Source organism: Falco cherrug, chromosome 14 (assembly GCF_023634085.1).
Source record: "Falco cherrug isolate bFalChe1 chromosome 14, bFalChe1.pri, whole genome shotgun sequence".
In the NCBI taxonomy this organism is placed as follows: domain Eukaryota; kingdom Metazoa; phylum Chordata; class Aves; order Falconiformes; family Falconidae; genus Falco; species Falco cherrug.
Genome location: NC_073710.1, coordinates 20,770,348 through 20,788,901, shown reverse-complemented (window position 1 = coordinate 20,788,901; position 18,554 = coordinate 20,770,348). Strand labels below are relative to the sequence as shown.

Genomic DNA, 18,554 nt, shown 5'->3' with positions numbered 1-18,554 from the left:
GGCGGGGGCGCAGGGCGGCTCCGCGGAGCGCTGCGCGATGCTGCCGCTGCTGCGCCGGGCTTGGGTGGCCGCTGCCTGCCGGCGGGGGACGCGACGGTGCAGCCTGGGCGCCTGCTGCTCCTACCGCCTGCGAGACGCCCGTGAGTGCTGCCGCCTTCCCGCGCCGCCGCCCTCGGGGGCCGGGCCGCCCTCGGGGGCCGCCGCCGCCCGGCTGCCCGCACCCCCGGGCCGAGCCGCTCCCGCCGCCTGAGGGGCCCGGGCCCGGGTAACTGCCGCGTCCCTTCCGCCCTCGGGGCCGCCGGGCTGAGGGGCCGCCGCGGCCCGGGCGGGCAGCGTAGGGCAGGCAGGGGCGCCGAGCCCAGCGCGGTTTGTCGGTGACAGTTTCCTCTTTTGAAAGACGAGGAAATGGCAGCAGCGGAGCTGTGGCGCTTTTTGGGGGGGGCAGCTTCCCTGGGCGCCGCTGCCTGACCTGTGCGCGGCGACCCTGCCGGGAAGTTTGCCCCTTGCTGAGGCGACTGAGGGGAAGGTTTTTAGCCACCCCTTGCCTGAGCGGTTTGCTAAATGGTTCAGTTTCCTTTTTCTTTCCCTTTACGAAAGCCCGTCGGCAGCCGTACCTGAGGCAGTGGCCGGGACGCAGCGCCTCGAGCCCCGCAGGCCTGTTCAGGGCACAGACGCTGCCTGCGGGACAGCAGGCCCGGCCGCACAGGGCCCAGCTCTTTCTTTAAGCAGAATAAAATCCTGTGGGAGCTCTATTCCAGCTGCTCGTGCCAGTTTGAGACGCCCAAGCTGCCCCCAGAATTGGTAGGTTAGTATTTTAGGGGTGTGCGGCTCAGCTGTAGGTCCCGACTGAAGCAGCCCTGCTCGGTACTGGTACGGCTGCCTCGGGAGCGCTGCACCTTGGGGGGTAACCCCCAAGTGAACCCCTAAGTGCACATAGGCAAGAGACAAGCACCTTCAGCAGAGCGTTTTTAATTTCTAGTGGGAGTTACCTTCTGTCTGGCACAGTCTGACCTCAGTGGATGGTACTGGGGCATGAGGAAAGCCGAAGTGGTGTGCTCAGACTCTGCCAAAGCCGCGAAAGAGAAACCACCCTACAGCCAGTTGGCAATAAAAGGAAAACAGCCTGCTGGGTGTCCTGGTTTCAGCTGGGATGGTTAGTGGTGTTCTCAGGAGCTGGTGCAGGGCTGTGTTTTGGATTTGGGGTGAGAATGATGTTGGTAGGGCGCTGATGGGTTTGGTTGTTCAAGGAGTTTTCAGTTTCTCAGGCCCAGCCAGCGAGAGGGCTGGAGAGGCGCAGGACGTTGGGAGGGGACACGGCCAGGACAGCTGACCTGATACTGCCAAAGGGATCAAAGGGATATTCCATACTGTATGACCATTCCATACCATGTGTGTGTATATATATATATGCTGTGTATATATATATAAGCTGGGGTAACAAGAAGGAGGAGGGGACGTTTGGTGTTATGGCATTTGTCTTGCCAAATAACTTGTGTGGTGGAGCCCTGCTGTCCTGGCAGTGGCTGCGCACTTGCTTGCCGATGGCAGGTAGTGAATGAATTCCTTGTTTGGCTTTGGTTGTGTGCGTGGCTTTTGCTTTACCTATTAAACTGTCTTTATCTCAACCCACTCGTTCTCTTGTTTTACTCTAATGATCCTCTCCCCCATGCCACTGGGGGGGGCCGAGGGGTTGGGGGTGAGTGAGCGGCTGTGTGGTACTTAGTTGGAGCTGGGGTTAAACAATGACACTGGGAAATAAGTGGACAGATTTTTTTTTAACGCGCTTTTTGTAGAGGCAGAATGGTATCGACACAGTTGTAAGTCAAATTACTGCACTTCCCTGTGTGGCTTTGAGTCATGCAACTGGAATGTTGGTTTTTTGGTTTGGGTTGGGTTTTGGTGGGTTTTTTTTTTTTTTTTGCTTTCCTGTGCATCAGCTGACTTGAATTAGCCTTTGGAGCCAATATGCCAAAGCACCTTCTCTTGCAAAAGGGTTCTGAAGTATTAACTTGGAAGTTCCGTATCATGCATTAGAGCCTGACTCTCTTCATTATTTTCCAGTGCATCCACTTTGGCAGAGTCCGCTTACAATTCCTGGAGGCACCCGGCAGTCTCCTATCAATATTCAGTGGAGAGACAGTGTTTATGACCCCTTTCTGAAGCCTCTGAAAATCAGCTATGACCCAGCGACGTGTCTTCACATCTGGAACAATGGATATTCATTCCTGGTTGAGTTTGATGATTCTACTGATAGATCAAGTAAGCAAAACTCGGAAAAATCTATTTAATGTCTTATTAATGCTTAGACAGGAGAAATATTTGTATGATGTACAACTGCAGGATAAATGTTGAAAATGAATGTACGTTAAAAGAACGCTTTAGCTAAATATGGATTTACAGTGATGGGAATTGCAGTGCAGAAGTTCTGTCTAAGCCTCATTTTTACTACGTATTTATTACCACAGATACTGTGCACAAATCCTCTGTTGTAAGTTGAAACTTACTCTTATTGCATAAGCCTTAATGCCCTGCCTTTTGATTAGTCTTGTAATAGCACAGCTTTGTCTACTTGAGTCAATCTTCAGTCATACATGTGTATCTACTTGATTTTAAATGAGATGCCATCATTACACTTTAATAATCTGCCACTTAGCGCTTTTGCAGTGTCAGCAGATATATTTAATGCATTTGAAATAATCAACAGCAAAATGACTTTCAGTTGGAAAGCATACCTACTTATCTCAATAAGCTTTTGGAGAATTAAATAATACTGAGCTGCTACCATAAGGAGCAGTTGCCTGTGTTCCTGTTGTTCAGTATAAGCAGGAGTAAATGCAGGTGAAATCACATTATGCATTCCAGCAATTCAATGTGAATAAGCACTCTGACTTGAGCAGCTAAATCTTTTTGAAATGCTTAATAGGATCAAGTGACTTAAAATCAAGATATTGCTACCAAGTTCCAGATTTTCTGTCCATTGTTCTTTTCAAAAGTTGACGTTACCAAAGGATATTCCTGGTATGCATAAAGAAGATATTTTGTAAAGGGAGGTGAACTGGTAGCAGTTGGTCAGGGATATTGTGAAGCACGTGATTCGTGTTGATTACTCAGGTTGTCCTGAAGGGAAAAATTGAGGGACCCTGGGCGAGTTTGAACCTGTTTGATTAATTTATGTTTAAGGTGACTGCTTACCATGAGAGATGCTAGAACTTCGTAAGGGATTTAGTAATGCTCTTGGGAAGGAAGCTTTCAGCATGTTAATAAACAAATGCTTCATCTCCGTGATGTCAGTATTTTGGGTTGATGTTTCAAAAGAAGCTGATAAAACAATGCAGTAAAAATGGTAGTGGTGGAATGCACAGAGCTTTCAGAGGCTTGTGTGTTGTTTGGGCTTTGAGGTTTTTTTTCGTTTTTATTGTTTATAGCTGGTCACCCAGACTATTAGTTTCTGACCAGACTATATTCTTGCCCTCATTCGTTTGAGCACTGTTGTATGTAATGAAGAGACTGAGTAGTCCCCTTCTGTTTTTACAGTACAAACTGCAATTGTGTTAGTGAGGTGGGGTTAGAGGACAGACTGAAGATGGAGACATTGCTTGTTAGCTCATCAGTGATTTTAACTTACTAACTTTAGATAAATTTTGCTTTTAATTTAACATTCTTTTAATTTATGCAGCTGTACCCCACTATCTGTTGAGGATGCATTCCTGAAAAGCTTAATGGTTTGCAGTTTGATGGATAACAAATTCTTGCAGGAGGTTAAGAAGTACCCAGTAGCTAAATACACAGGGACGGTTTTTAGAAGCAAGCATGGAATCATCAGGACTGTCAAATATTATTAGGAGGGTGCTGGCCTTTCAGAGCACACGACAACTCTAAAAGATCTTACTCGCTTCATATGTAAGGCTGAACATTTGGGTAAATGTGTAAGTGTGAGCATTCTTGCTGCCTCTTTCTGGATGGCTGCCTTTTCATCATCATCATCTTCCTCAAATTAATTGAAGGGTGATGACAGCTAGCAGAGGATGGCATTAATCAATCAGTGACAGGACTCCAAAATGGCAGAGAAATGACAGATCACGAGATATTGCTGTATAAATGGCCAGGTTTTCAAGTGCCTATTTCTCTCCTTCCACCTTTCTCTTTACTCTTTCTTTTTCTGATTTTTCTTTCTGCCAGCTTCTGTCTAGTAGTAATAGAAATCCAGAGAAGAAAGCTTATGAATAAACAAATAAACAAAGCAAGAAAACTGAAACAGAAGATGAAAAAAGCAAAATGAAACATGCACCCAGGATAGACAAAAATGCCCAACTTCTGAGATGAGGCAAACCAAGACTTGGGCAAAAGATGAAGGTAGTGCTGCTATGGGGTGTTTGCTTACGAGCAGAGGAGGAGGCTGAAGAAGGAGGGTGTGGGGAAGGTACGTACAGTTTGTGGTCCTGTCTATGTGCGTGAAAGCCATCTGCTGCAAGGAAACGAGACTGAAACAGGACCAGGGCTATAATAAAAAGCTGATGTGATTATTTCCCTGGTTGTTGTTAGAGCTCCTTTAAACTTCTGTTTTGTTTTGAAATTATCAAGAGTGGTAAACTGAGAGGAAACGAAATGGACAGAATGCTTGTAAAGGGACTGTAAGTTCCTGTTTGCTTCCTGTCACTTTCTGGCATCCGCTATAGGAACAGTTTTCTGCATATATGTTCCTGTGCCTAACTTTACTCATGAGGCAAACATTCAAGTGAATGTGATTGTTAACATGAATGTGGTCACTTGTGGGTTTGCATCATCACATGATCAGGAACGGATAGTGTTAGAGTGCAGAAACTTCAGTTCTGAAAGACTTGGCAGCATGGGCCACATCTTTATCCCATCCCTGAAAGTTGCTTTTCCTTATTGTGATTTTTTTTTAGTGATGGTCAGTATTGCATTTATGTTAAGAGGTCAGCAGCAGCGGATGAAATAAATATCAATTTACATAGCTTGTTTTAGCTTATTCTTTTATCACAAGCAGGCCTATCTAGTTAGAATTTCAAAACTGCTGGCTGGCTGACTGCTGGCTTTGAGAAAAAAAAATAAGACAAGAAAAGCTCTTAATGCCCCTCATTGTTTTCTCCTTAGCATTAAAGTGATTAACTTTTACGAAGTAGTGTTGGGATTATGTACTTTATCCAGTGGTTTGCTATAAAATTGAACCATGATGTACATACAGTTCAGTAAAAATCAACATATGAGTCTCTACAGCTACATATTTGTTGTTAGCCCTTTGGAAGTAATTATGGTCTCTCATTTACCAGATGCGGTGATTTAGTAACTAGCAGGAAGACTTTGCAGGATGTTCCTGGTTTATTTAGGAGGAAATACGTAAAACCCAACAGTACACAGAAAACTAGACGTAGACTTTTTCATTCATGTATTTGCAAAATAATGAGAGGCCTTCGGAAATCAGGAGAGCAGGCTGAATGTTTGCCTTGACTCACTAAAAAGTGCATTGAAGTTTCCAGAAACTCACAGTCTTGACCATAGGCAGACTGTATGTTTAGATACTTTATGAAGTATCGCTTGAACAGTTTACAGTAGGCACAATGTGAACATATTTCTGACTGGGTAGGAAATTGTTTAACATTGGTTATGCAATCTGAAAGCTGCACTGAGGCACAATAGTATGTTTGGATTTCTGTAAGTTGGGGAAAAAAAAGCAGAGTTGAACATCTGACAAAATGTACCGATTTTTCTGCCAAAATTGGATTCTTGAAGTCTTGTAATGGGAAAGTTCAACATTTTTCATAGATATTGAGACTTCGCTGGGATGTCGTTTAAATAGATGTATTCATTGCTTTGTCTTCATACATGTTGCTTATGGTACAGCAGTTCTTGTGCTTGCTCAAAAAGAAGAGTGGAGAACCTAACATGTAATCACCATGATTCTGGCAAACTTGATGTGAATTAGAAAAACAAATTGCTTGAGGGGAGATGAGTAAGGAGACTGTTTAGCTAATCTTTTGTCTGACATAGTTGATCCAGACTGCAGGGAAAAACAGCGATGTGTTTGCTCGAAGAATTTTGTCATAGCAAAGTGAAGTCTAAAAGTAGTGAAGCAATAAAGGGACTGTTTCAGTTAAGATAGTTGTTCTACCTGATTTTTTTTTCCTGGGGAAATTTACTTCAAGGAGCACCTTGCTGTGTTACTTGTCTGGACAATTGTAAATCATGTTTATTAATATGTGTGTCTTGCTTTGTTTTTTAGCAATCGTTGGAGGTCCCTTGGAAAACCAGTACAGGCTAAAGCAGTTCCACTTCCATTGGGGAGCTATAAACGAGTGGGGTTCAGAGCACACAGTTGACAGTAAATTTTACCCAGCAGAGGTATGAGATCGAATGCTGAACAATGCGAATAACCTGTGGGGACTGGAGGCTAGGTCTCAGGCTGTCTGTGACTATACCACGTGCCAGAAAACTCCCAATTTGAAGAACTGCATCTTGGTATTAAGGATCAGGCCCAGTGGGTGCTGCAGCTCATCTACCGTTTTATTACTAAGCTCATGTTCACTGTGTTTTCTGGAGAAGAACACAGTCTTAAAACTGAACGTTGGCCCCATTCCTGAAAGTTTTTTCTTTTCCCTGGAGAAGTGTTTTCTTCTCCCTGAATGTCCTCAGGGGTAGCTGCCGGACAAGCCGTTGGCAGGCAGCAAAGTATCATTGCTATTCCAGCTCTGTCTGGATGGAGTGGCACAGCTCTGCTTGTCCTCCCTCCTTTGAAAGGGGAGAAGGATGAGGCAGAAAGCAGGCTGAGGGCACAGTCAGGTCTTAGTGAACTCCCAGGTCCCAGCTAATCTGATGCAGATCAGGTGGACAGCAATATTGAGGTAAATGCACAAGCTCAGATCTCAATTAAAAAAATTAAGTGCTTTACCTTTGAGTTGCAGTAAGCTAAAAATTCCCAAGATGTATGGTCTGTTTTCTTGGGAGTACAGTGCGTGCGCTGCATGTCAGCTGCTGTCTCTAGTGGACCTCCAAATTTCCCAATCCTTGCTGCTTTAAAATCACTTTGTTGTTATTAAATGCAGAGAAAACAAAGTGCATGCTAACTACTCTTTTTAAAAATACACTTAAAGAGAAAATAGAAAATTTAATGCTCACACCCATACCCGTAACTCAAGAAGCCTGGTCCTGCTTACCTTGTATATAGTAACTGTCTTCTGTATGTGAGCCCAGAGCCTCAGCTAATGGTGGAAAGTTTATTCTAGTTATCGACAAATTTTTTTGTGTTTCATTAGAATAACATACAGCGGAGTTCTATGGTAATTATAGTGGTTATCATGATCACTATATTTTCTGTTTTCAACTCTTCAGCAATTCTTACAGCAGCAAAACTTTTGTGATTAAGTGACTGCTAAGGCAGAAAGAGGGTCAATAAAAAGCTTGGAGCCAATGGGGAAAAATATAGAGTAAGTTGCTTAGAGAGGAAAGTGTAACAGGTATAAACACAGTGATATGCCAAAGGTGGAGAATTTGAAAAATGATTATTGCTTATTTTTGAGAAGGTGTTTATCTACTGTTAATGTGTTCATAATGGTGCCTGTCAGCTTGGCAAGATACTTACTAACAGCAGGACTGCAGGACTAAGTTTTGGGACTGGTGCTGTCTATCTATTTCATACAAAAAAACCCTTAATGGAATGCTTGTATTGGACTGTAAGCACTGCAGAGGAAGCTTATGTTACGTGCAGGAGAATGTTATTTAGCAGAACAGCATACTCTGTTCTTCCTGCTAAGAGGTGGAAGAGTCCTTCTGTTTTAGGTATATGAAACTTTTTTTTGTGCCTTTAACTAGCATTCCTGTAATCAATCAGTCTGTCACAGACAAAATCCCTTTTGTGTGTGAAATGCAGTTTGAGTCTTTTTGTTTTGTTTTGCTTAAAAATAAACGGGGGGGGGGGGGGGGGGGGGGAGGGGATGTACCATTATTTTCCAGTAACATTTTGGTCCTCATTTTTGTGTTGGGTGATTTCTGAGGTAGCTTGCTGCAGTGTCTCAGATTGCCAAGGACTGAATATAGCAAAGATCAAACCTCAAGTTTCCTGAGATTATCATTGTGCTCTGTGCATGCGTTGATTTCTCGTTCATTTGTATTTCAGTTACATTTAGTACACTGGAATGCTGTTGCATACCCAACTTTTGAAGAAGCTGTAATGGAGGGTAACGGCTTGGCTGTTATTGGAGTGTTTTTAAAGGTAACTTCACTTTATGTAATGAGCTGTAATGATGCCTTTTTATTTTCATTTCGTTAAAACCAATTTAGGACAAAATACCTCCAGATAGTGGTTGTTTTCAAAAAATACTCGTTAAGGTAGACATGTAGAATGTCATTTTATTGATTCTCTAACTCCTACCTGTCTTTTGCAGCTAGGAGCACATCATGAAGGGCTGCAGACACTGGTTGATGCCTTGCCGGCAGTTAAACACAAGGTAAGTATTTTTTAAGCAGTTATCACTCGGCATAGCTAACGCAGTCATTCAACATAAAGAATACTTTGAGAAGAGCAAAACACTAATAAGTGCTTTCTTCTTTAAATGTCAGTTGGGGGCCTGATCGAAACCTTGGGTGAATTTTTGATTATACTGGGCAGCGGGGGAAGCTATTTTTTAAAGGAGGAATTGTATACTTTAAGCTTTCCAAACCTCTTGGTTTAAGAAGTGATGCTCTGGAGATTGTATCCACTTAGAAAGGCTTGCACATGTTTACTGCTGGCCCTTGCCGAAGCCTGCCCTTCTGCTTCTATGAAAGCAGGTGCCACTAGAATAGTTATCATATGGTTTTTAACTTGAAGGAACTTCCTGTGCTGTGAAAAGTGGTAGTTTGTTTCTTGTGGAATTAAAGCTTTCTGATTTTTGTCTGATCTTTGAGGAGGAGATTATTGTCTTGCTTTTTTTAAACGCTGTAAATTTTGTGCTGGTGGGACTCTTTCTTCATAGCTGATTTCTGACTTCTGCCAGGGGAGGGAGTGCTGCGTCTCTGATAGAGCTCAGGAGCAGCTCGTGCTCCTCCAGGTGCCCATTCGTTTTTGAAAGTACACACAAAAAATACATATCAAGAATTTTGCTGGCTTGTAAGTGCATGCAGTTGAAGTTGCTCTGCCATTATTTGTAACAGTAAGGATTCTTTTTTATCCAAATCAAAAAATATTTATGGCAATGCTGTGAAAATTCTGTCAGATAAATGTCAGACAAGTCAGTTCAGTACCAAAAGACCTACAAAAATCTGTGAATATATATCCATTATGAGAATATAACATTTTATAGCATGTGAATATGAAAGAAACAAAAGTAGAGATCTTAAAGAAAGAAAAAAAAAATAGTAGTATCAAACATGAGGCTCATCAAGCTGTCAAGCTACCTGTGGGCTGCTTGGAAAGGGATATAATTTCCAAACAGTGTCGGTCACCCAGTAACTCATTAGCACTTGGTTTAAAACATTTGAAAACCTTTGTTGCCTTGCCAGCATTATCACTGACTTAAGCACTGAACCCTGAAGAGCATCACCCTGGTTAGGAGAAGGAGGGAGTTCAGATAATACCCATTCTGATGTCCTTGCACCTTCCTCTCACGTGAAGGGTGAAAACTCCAATCTAGAATCCAACTAGAGTCCAGCTATTTTTGAAAAATTCTTTACTGTAATATTTCTCATTCTCAGTGGGGAACTGGTAAAGCCTATCTAAGGAAACACAGGATCTTCCTTTCCTGCATTGCCAGTATATCCTGGAAATATCCCAGGAGTAAAATGTCTGTGTAGGAAATCATGGGCTCTGAAGCTCCTACATACTGTCTGGTATCTCACTTGTGGGAGTGTGCATTCTGGAGACATGAATACTTGGTATGATTTAAATAGAACTTTAGTTCTCTTCCCTCTCCCCACTGCCTAGAATCATGTGGTGAAATGTAAAAGCGTTATTGTTTGCAGTCTCTTAAGTGTACCTGGCAGAACTACCTGAACTTACTCTACCACTTATTCTTTTTCCTGTTTGCTTCGAGCTCCCACAAAGACATAGCCAGTTATTCCTTTGCACTCCTTGTTTCTTCTGCACTGAATTCCTAATGGCTTGTGGAGACAACCACGATATTTAAATTTTGTCTACTTACTAGCTGCCTCTTGTGCCTCAAAACCAGCTTAGCAGTTTTGTACAAGAATCATACAATCATTTAGGTTGGAAAAGACCTTTAAGATCATGGAGTCCAACCATTAACTCAGGACTGTCAAGTTCACGGCTAAACCATGTCCCAAAGCACCACATCTATGCATTTTGTAAAAGCTTCCAGGGATGGTGATTCTGCCATCCCCCTGGGTGGCCTGTTCTAGCGCCTGACCACCCTTCCAGTTAAGAAATTTTTCCTAATATCCAGTCTAAACCTCCACTGGCACAATTTATGGCCATTTTCTTTTGTCCTGTTGCTTGTTATCTGAGAGAAGAGACTGACCCCACCTGCCTAAAGCCGCCTTTCAGGTAGTTGTAGAGAGCGAGAAGGTCCCCCTGAGCCTCCTTTTTCTGCAAACTAAACACCCCCGGTTCCCCCAGCCGTTCCTAAGAGTTGTGCCCCAGCCCCTGCCCGGCTCCGGACACGCTCCAGCCCCTCAGGGTCTCTCTGGCTGCGAGGGCCCAAACCTGAACCCAGCGTTCGAGGTGCGGCCGCACCAGTGCCGAGCACGGGGACAGGCACTGCCCCGGTCCCGCTGGCCACCCTGTTGCAGACACAAGCCAGATGCTGCTGGCCGCCTCGGCCAGCTGGGCACACTGGGGGCTCATGCTCGCAGCCACCAGCCAGCCCCCCCAGGCCCTGTCCCCCCCGGCAGTTCACAGCCCCTGCCCCAGCCTGTCGCGCTGCGGGGGCTGGTGCGCCCCAGGCGCGGGGCCCGGCACCGAGCGGGGTTGAACCTCGCACCACCGGCCTCGACGGGCCCAGCCTGCCCAGGCCCCTCCGCAGAGCCCCCTGCCCTCGGGGACACCAGCGCTCCCCCCAGCTTGGGGTCATCTGCAGACTGACCGGGGGGCACTCGATCCCCTCGTGCGGATCGTCGGTAAGATCCTGACCAGGGCTGGCCCGGTACAGCCCTGGGGACACCCCGTGTGCCCGGCGCCAGCGGGATGTGACTCCATTCCCCACCACGCTCCGGCCTCGGCCGCCCAGCCAGCTCCCGACCCCGCGCAGAGCCCCCGGCCCGGCCGTGAGCGGCGTTTCTGCAGGAGATGCCGTGGGAGACGGTGCCAAAGGCTTCACTAAGGCCCAGCCAGGCGCCGGCCACAGCCTCTCCCCCATCCACTAGGCAGCTCAGCTTGTTGTAGAAGGAGATCAGGTCTGTCAAGCAGGACCTGCCTTTTGCAAACCCAGGCTGGCTGGGCCTGATCCCCTGGTTGTCCTGCACTGCTGCGTGATGGCACTCGGGATGAGCTGCTCCATAACCTTCCCCAGCACCAGGGTCAGGCTGACAGGCCGGTAGTTTCCCAGATCCTCCTTGTGGATGGGCATCACTAAACTGCAGTCTCCCGGGACCTCCCCGTTAGCCAGGACTGTTGATAAGCTTATGGGGTTTTAAATTATTATGTAGATCCTTATTAATATTCACAACACCTAATTTTGCGTGTGTATATGTATCATATACAGTATTTAATCTCAGTGTGAAATTCTTTGTAAATTTTTTTCTCAAAATATATTTTTTTTTCTGGGGTTTAGGACACTATTATCGAGTTTGATGTCTTTGATCCCTCTTGTTTGATACCTTCGTGCCCCGATTATTGGACCTACGCAGGCTCTTTGACTACTCCCCCGCTTACGGAATCAGTCACATGGATTATTAAAAAGAAGCCGATAGAGGTTGATGAAAATCAGGTAAATCTCATGTTCACGTTTCAAATCTCATGCTAGCATCGTACCGTACCTGTTGGACTGCCTGCTGCCACGGAGGGGAAGATGCCCAGAAGTAGTTGCTTACCAGTACAGTAATTCTCTGTGAATACACAGAGATCAGTGGCTGCTTCGCACCAGGTATTTGGGAGGAATCCTAACTTAACAACAGCTAATGTTGAAAGATGCAAGATGTCTTCAGGAAGTAAATAAAGGTGCTTCTCCAGCTCTCGTGATAGTTTTATCTTGATCTGTGATAAACAGTGCCTTATGCTGGAAGCTGGCCCTTGAAAACTTCTAAAGTTACTTATTGAAAAGCTGGATAATTTTGCTCTCCTTACCAGAATACAGTCCTTTTTGTGGTAGGGAGGGAGGAGAAAGTGCAGGTTTTGTGAAATTCCAAACTCTAACCTTTTGCACATATTCTTGATAGCTACATGCATTTGCAGAGGAATCTTGCGGAGCTAATCCTCTGTTCTTGCCTTGGTGGACTCTGGAGGTAGGGAGGGGGTGGCGGGTGGCTCGGAGTCCTTCCCGTGCCATTCTGATGGTGGGAGATAGGGTGAGTCCCCGTTGGGTTTTCTCCTTTGCCTTTGTAGGCATGTTTACTCTATATTTGGCCATATTGTCCTTGAATTCTTTTTCCTTATACCCCTTTAGGAAGGACAAACAAAGGTTTCAGCAAATGTTTGTATTGCAGAAGTTATTTCAAGTCGAGGAGTTTGTGGGCAATAGTGTGTTCTGAGACCAGCCCTGACTTGTTACCATATGCCCTCTACTGCTTTTAATTTTAGTACTTCATGTTTCAATGTACTGTTATTCCTTGGTATGAAGTATGTGTAGGGGCAAGTAGAAAATTGTCAGAAGGAAGACTTACTGGAATTGTACTACAGTTGTGCGTTTTTTGGAAGTTTTTGTGGGGTTTTTTTTTTTGTCTGTTCAAGGAAGCGGAGTACTTTGAGGGCTGTTACAGCATAGAACAAGTCTGGGAGATTGTTGCAAAGCAAGTGAAAATGAACACCCCCCCAAAATCTACCATATTTTTGTTATTTAAGAGGCACTGCAAGTTAACTGTGCGTTGTCTCTTGGTTTTTTTGGCTTTGATGAATAATGAAGTTTGAGTCCAATGACATGAGGCAAAATACTAATTATTATTTTTTTTTAATACAAATTTTGCATGGAGCTAGTCCATCTAGAAAGTCATGCTCCAAACAAACGCTAATTCTGAAGAATAGCCATATATGTGATTTTAATGGTTTAGTAAACTTTTCCTCTTTTTTTTTTTTTTTTTTTTTCCCCCTCCCTTGGCTCTTCACCCATCCTTTTATGGCATAGAAAGGCTTATTGTTTACTTAACATTGTAACGCCCTTGTGAGCATTAAAAGCTGATCTGCTGCATACCTTATTTTAATCCCCAGTTATAAACAACTGAAAACAACTATGTAGGTTGTTGCTTGTTGAGGTTCCCCCATTTCTGGATGCTGGCATATGCATGTCTGTAGAAGATAACAGAACTCCAGGAAGGGCGTGAATTAAGAAGGTTGGCGAGGTTTATTTAAAGATGGCATATGTTCCAGTATTTGAATGGGAATCAGTTCTATCTCAGACATGCCACATTTGAGATTTAATTTGCCTGAAGATGGCAGATGATTGACAATTCATCTTCTGCATTGATACGGAGGATGGTGTAATCCTTACCAGCAGGTGACAAAGAAGCGCCAGAAGTTCCTGCTAAAATTTCATGGAATGCAAATGTAATAGTATCTTTGATTTTTTTTTTTTCCAAGCATGAATGATTGTGTTTTGTCATGAACTCAAGTAATTCTCCAGTTAGTAAAGTCACAAAACTGGACGTTTCTCGTTCTCAGCTGGAAGCATTTCGGATGCTGCTCTTTACTTCAGATGGCGAAGAAGAAAAGAGAATGGTAGACAACTTCCGCCCTCTTCAGCCATTAATGAACCGAACCGTCCGTTCATCCTTCCAAATCAGGCATCTCTTAAATACTGAAGTACAGCCCAAAGACCGTGCTGAGCAGATCAGGCCATAGATGGCCCATGAAACATCAGTCCGGACATTTCATCCAGACATATCCGTATACCTGGGCTGATGTTATTTTTTAATTATTTTTCCTTTTCCTGCAGTGTGTGTATGCCGTACAGTTTCATAGCCAGCCAGTTTCGGTTCTGCTAAGTGCCATTTGACTTATATTAGAGAAGCTGTGGGGTTGTTTAGTTCTGCTTTTTCAAAGTAGTAAATAATATTAACCCTTAACAAACTGACTTGCTTTAAAGCAAGGATCAGTAAGGAATTATTTTGAGAGTTAAAGGAAAAATAAGCGCAGGAGGTCTCTTTCCCGATCTCTTTTCTGAACTGTTCTGTGTCTCTTCAAATGCTCTTTCAGTAGCTTACGTGAATTAATAATCCAAACTAAAAACATGTAAGCAAGCAGAAAGTGTGAAGAAGTTAATAGCATTAATACTGATCAGGTCCTTTTGTGGAATTGTTTCAGAGGTTTGAGAACTAACTTCTCTAGTCTGATATACAGAGACAGTTTATCTTCTTCCTTATTTCTTGGTGTTTAGGATGACAAGAGGAGAAGGAAAAAACGAATTACAGAATCTAACCTTTTTCCATTGTATTGACTGTATGATCTCTGTTTGATATGGATGTCACGGAATGTCCATTCTATCTACACCACAAGTCAGCAGACTTTTTCTAAAACCTTATAACAGATGTAGAAGTTTTTAGCTTTGGCAGCTTTTACATTTCTGCGTCAATAATGTACCAGGAGAAGAGAGCAGAACAGAATTTACCAGTATCTCGAGACTGGCAGAGCAGCAAATTAAGCAAAAATGTCCAACTGATCCCAGGAAACTGATCACATCAAAGGAAAGCAAAATTAGATATGCCCCAGCTGACCTTCCCAACGGGATTTGGGGGGGAAAAAAAAAAACAAACCCCAAACAATTTCTGAAACCTAATCCAGTGCTAAGAGAGTATGGACAAAATGCAGCATTCAGATACTTGGAAGGTTATTTTTTTTTCCTTCAGTAATTCATCTAGCAACAGTGCACTCTCTTCAAAGTCTTGTCTTAAGGTGTACTTCCCTTATAAAGAGTTATCTAGCTTCAAGATAACTGGGGACCAGATTATATTTATAGCACCTTATAGTACCAAAGTTCAGTGGTGGCTGAAATTTATTTGTGGACCAGACAAAATTGTTGTGTAAGCTGCCAGCTGTGGAGCCTTATCCTAGAGTTACGATCCAATTGCCACAAGTATTATCTACCTCTAAGCATACTACTACTAGCCATAATTTTCTCTCAAGCACCTTTCTCACTGGCTTTTTATGCTTTACTGTTTTTAACGATGTGCCTGTACATGAAAATCACGTACGGTCAGATTTTCTGATGAGGAGCAGGTCTATCTGTAGACTCATGACATGATCTTGATTGATTGTATTTGAGGAGTCATCCTGTGGAACAGATGTTGCTTGGTCTGCTCCTGCCAGTAAGCGAAGTCACTAAGCTGGTGTGACTCAGCACAAGTGAAGCCAGGACACTAGCTCGTCGATGCTAAATTCAGAACTTTATAATTGATACTTCTGTTTTTTTTAAGCCTAAGTGTTGAGTTTAAAAGCACTTTAACACTTTTTAGTGTGACCTTGATGATTTTAAGGTTTTTTTATGTTCTTATTTAACCAATTAAGTGCCCAGGTCCTGCCTTTTCTTCCTTAATAGCTCTACCTCAGGCTGTTGTTAATGTTGCAACAGTTGTGCCTTTCTGTCTGGGCAATCTGAAACGTGCCCACTTCACCTCAGAGTGACTCTACATGGTAGATGTAAGAAAATCTCTTTTCTATTCCAGTGTAGTATACTTACTTTTACTGTGTAGTACGTTCAACATGGCAGTATGTATCTTCGGTTTCATTACCTCTCCCAAGCCCTTACTGCTCAGTTGACCCATCTTGCTTGACCTCTGTAGAGCTATACCATCTATACCAACTTGGTTGAACGATAGCATCCCAGTTGAATCTATACAGTCTTTGGCATCATCTTAGAATCGCAGAGTCGTTTAGGTTGGAGAAGACCTTTAAGATCATTCAGTCCAACCGTTAACCCAGGACTGCCAAGTCCACCACTAAACCATGTCCCTAAGGGCCACATTGACATGTCTTTTAATTATCTCCAGGGATGGTGACTCCACCGCTTCCCTGGGCAGCCCATTCCAGTGCTTGTTAACCCTTTTGGTGAAGAAGTTTGTCTTAACATCCAATCTAAACCTCCCCTGGTGCAGCTTGAGGCAGACAGACTTTTTACTATGTTCCTAGTCCGCAGAATCACATCAGTCATGGTTTTGCCAGAGAATGCTAGGTTCCAAAATAATTTTGGAAGGGATATCTACAATCCTGGCAATAGGAAAAGAATTCTTTTGTTTTCTGCCTGAATGTAGGTGCTGTAGTCATTGTTAAGGTTGAGGGTTTTGTTCAGTGCTGTTATTGCAAATGCTTTTCTGAGGAGGACCCCGTAGAAACATGGCAGTGGTTCAGAACTTGTCTTTCTTTGAGATTTTTTGCTGCTTATTATTAGCAGTTAAGAAAAACTGTAATATAAAGACATCTTAATGTCGCCTTCACATTTAAAACACATTTAAAAAAAAAAAGTCACATACAGGTGACACAGCAGCACTAAGCTAGATATAGGTAGCCTGCATCAGTATCCCTATCGTATATAAATAGGTTGTTTTAAAAAGCTTCATACGATTGCTCAAAGTTTTTTAGTTGCCTTGGTAATTTTCACCAAATTTTTATGTACATCTGATCCACTGAGCCTGTTTCACTAGTTAATAGAGCTTCCCTAGCATATGCAAATACAAAAAAAGAAGTATTTTGCTCCCAGGGAACTACCATAGTGTAAACGTTTAATCTTCAGATGCTTCATAACGCTCTAGTATGCTCACACCCAACTGAGATCTCAGTGGTTAGGTTTGCTGCACTGAACCAGATTTTCTTCCTGGGTGTGTAAATCTCTGTAAGATGCTCACCACCATGCATCCATCAGAGAGAAAGTTGACTACTCTATTTTCAGTGATCTTTCTAAAATTCTCATAGAAATTTACTTTGTTAAAGTATTGTCGTGGAAGTTTTGTTAGAGAATAGGTATATTAGCCAGTCATACAATCAATAAGCTATGCTCCATATATATTTACATAAAATCACATCTAAGTATACTGACATAAACCTAATTATTTCAATTTCAGCACTGATAGTTTCAAATGTCAGGAAATGGGGTCGACGTAGAAAAACTTAACTCTGTGCTACAAATATAAGCTTTACAGGGATTTTCTGTTATAGTTATTTTGCTGGTTTTTGAGTCTTGCATTTACACATTAGTGTTTTAGCATCTCTGGGTAAGGTCAACAGTATCTCAGTTGCAGGGTGGATTGTCATTGAAATTAGCAGTCTGAAAATTATCAGAAAGATTGTTTGTTTGTTTGTTGGGTTTTTTTAACTTTTAGTTTACAATGACTTTACTGGCCTTGCAAAAGCTAACTGTGAGAAAAATAATTCTGCATGCCTGCACAAGTGTGTAAAACAGGAGATGGGATATAATTCTTTTGTCTTATTCTCTCAGTTGCATGAGGGGAAAACCAGTTTGATTTGATTGTTGGACTAGAGCTAAGACCTGTAATGATTTTGCACAGCTAAGTTGAACTCTAAAGTGCCTGCATAGGAATCTTTGGGCTCTTTGTTTTTATGGTACAGTCCAAAAGGGTCAAAGGACACATTTGTGTTTGTCCTTGCATAGCAGTCACTTCTGTTACTTAACAGGGTACTGGGAGGCGTTCCTGTGGCAGTAAGCGCTAGGAATTAAAGACTGTAACAGAAATAATTTTGAGGACAGCTTACTGAAAAGGGAGTAGGGTTTTGGGCATAGGTCTGCATCCCTGTCGGTCTGACTTCCAGTTGCCTTTCAATGTTTCTGTTCAGTGTTGGTCTTACCAGAAGTCTCGTTCTCGGTGACTTCGTAGTTGAAGGACTTAATTTGCCGTTTGGATGGTTGCTCTGTGTTCCTACATTCCCGAGCATCCGCACTGGTGCACTTCAGGTGTGCGCCACCACGTGTACCTGGCCGCTCTTTTGTTCTCTTCTGTCAAGAATGGTTTGCGTTGGTATTTTTACTGCAGTTCTGACAGGAGTGTATCTTTTGGCTTTGAAAGCTTTAGAAATGGAGACTGCTTTGATCTCCCAAAAATCTACTGGGTTTTAGAGTACTGGAATCCTGCACAGGTTGCTTTTGAGGAAGGGTCCCTTCTTCTGCTCAACTTAATAGTCAGTAGCGTTTGCTTTAAAAATTGCATGCCTTTAATTCGGAATGTCTTAACTTGTATTTCTTGGCACATCTTTGTTTTTTCCTTTGTGCCTCTTGTATTCCTGGCAGTTATTACATTGTGTATTTTAATGTATGTTATCTGCATAATCATAATTTACGCAAGTAATTGTCTTTGCGGACAACATATGTAACCGGGAATGCTGTTTGTTCTCCTAAGATACAGGCCTTTACCGTCAGTTTTTACCTGCTGTAAAGAAACTTCTAGCTGCTGGATTTTAAACTGTTACTTTAGTGTACAAACTATGTAATAAAGAAACACAGAGAAACCTG

General features: G+C 43.1%; 1 protein-coding gene across 2 annotated transcripts in view; it reads left to right on the top strand.

Moving 5' to 3' along the window:
- CA5A (carbonic anhydrase 5A) overlaps window positions 1-18,554 on the top strand; it is a 26,701-nt gene extending 8,147 nt beyond the window's left edge. The window contains exons 1-7 of one of the 2 annotated variants that reach the window (XM_055726996.1): window positions 8-140; window positions 2,062-2,259; window positions 6,242-6,360; window positions 8,132-8,227; window positions 8,400-8,462; window positions 11,721-11,876; window positions 13,760-18,554. In XM_055726996.1, the coding sequence (XP_055582971.1) occupies window positions 38-140; window positions 2,062-2,259; window positions 6,242-6,360; window positions 8,132-8,227; window positions 8,400-8,462; window positions 11,721-11,876; window positions 13,760-13,939 (915 nt within the window). In that variant the 5' untranslated portion in view covers window positions 8-37 and the 3' untranslated portion in view covers window positions 13,940-18,554. Of the gene's footprint in view, window positions 1-7; window positions 141-2,061; window positions 2,260-6,241; window positions 6,361-8,131; window positions 8,228-8,399; window positions 8,463-11,720; window positions 11,877-13,759 lie in introns of those variants that run through there. The other variant, XM_027802231.2, reaches the window with a different exon arrangement.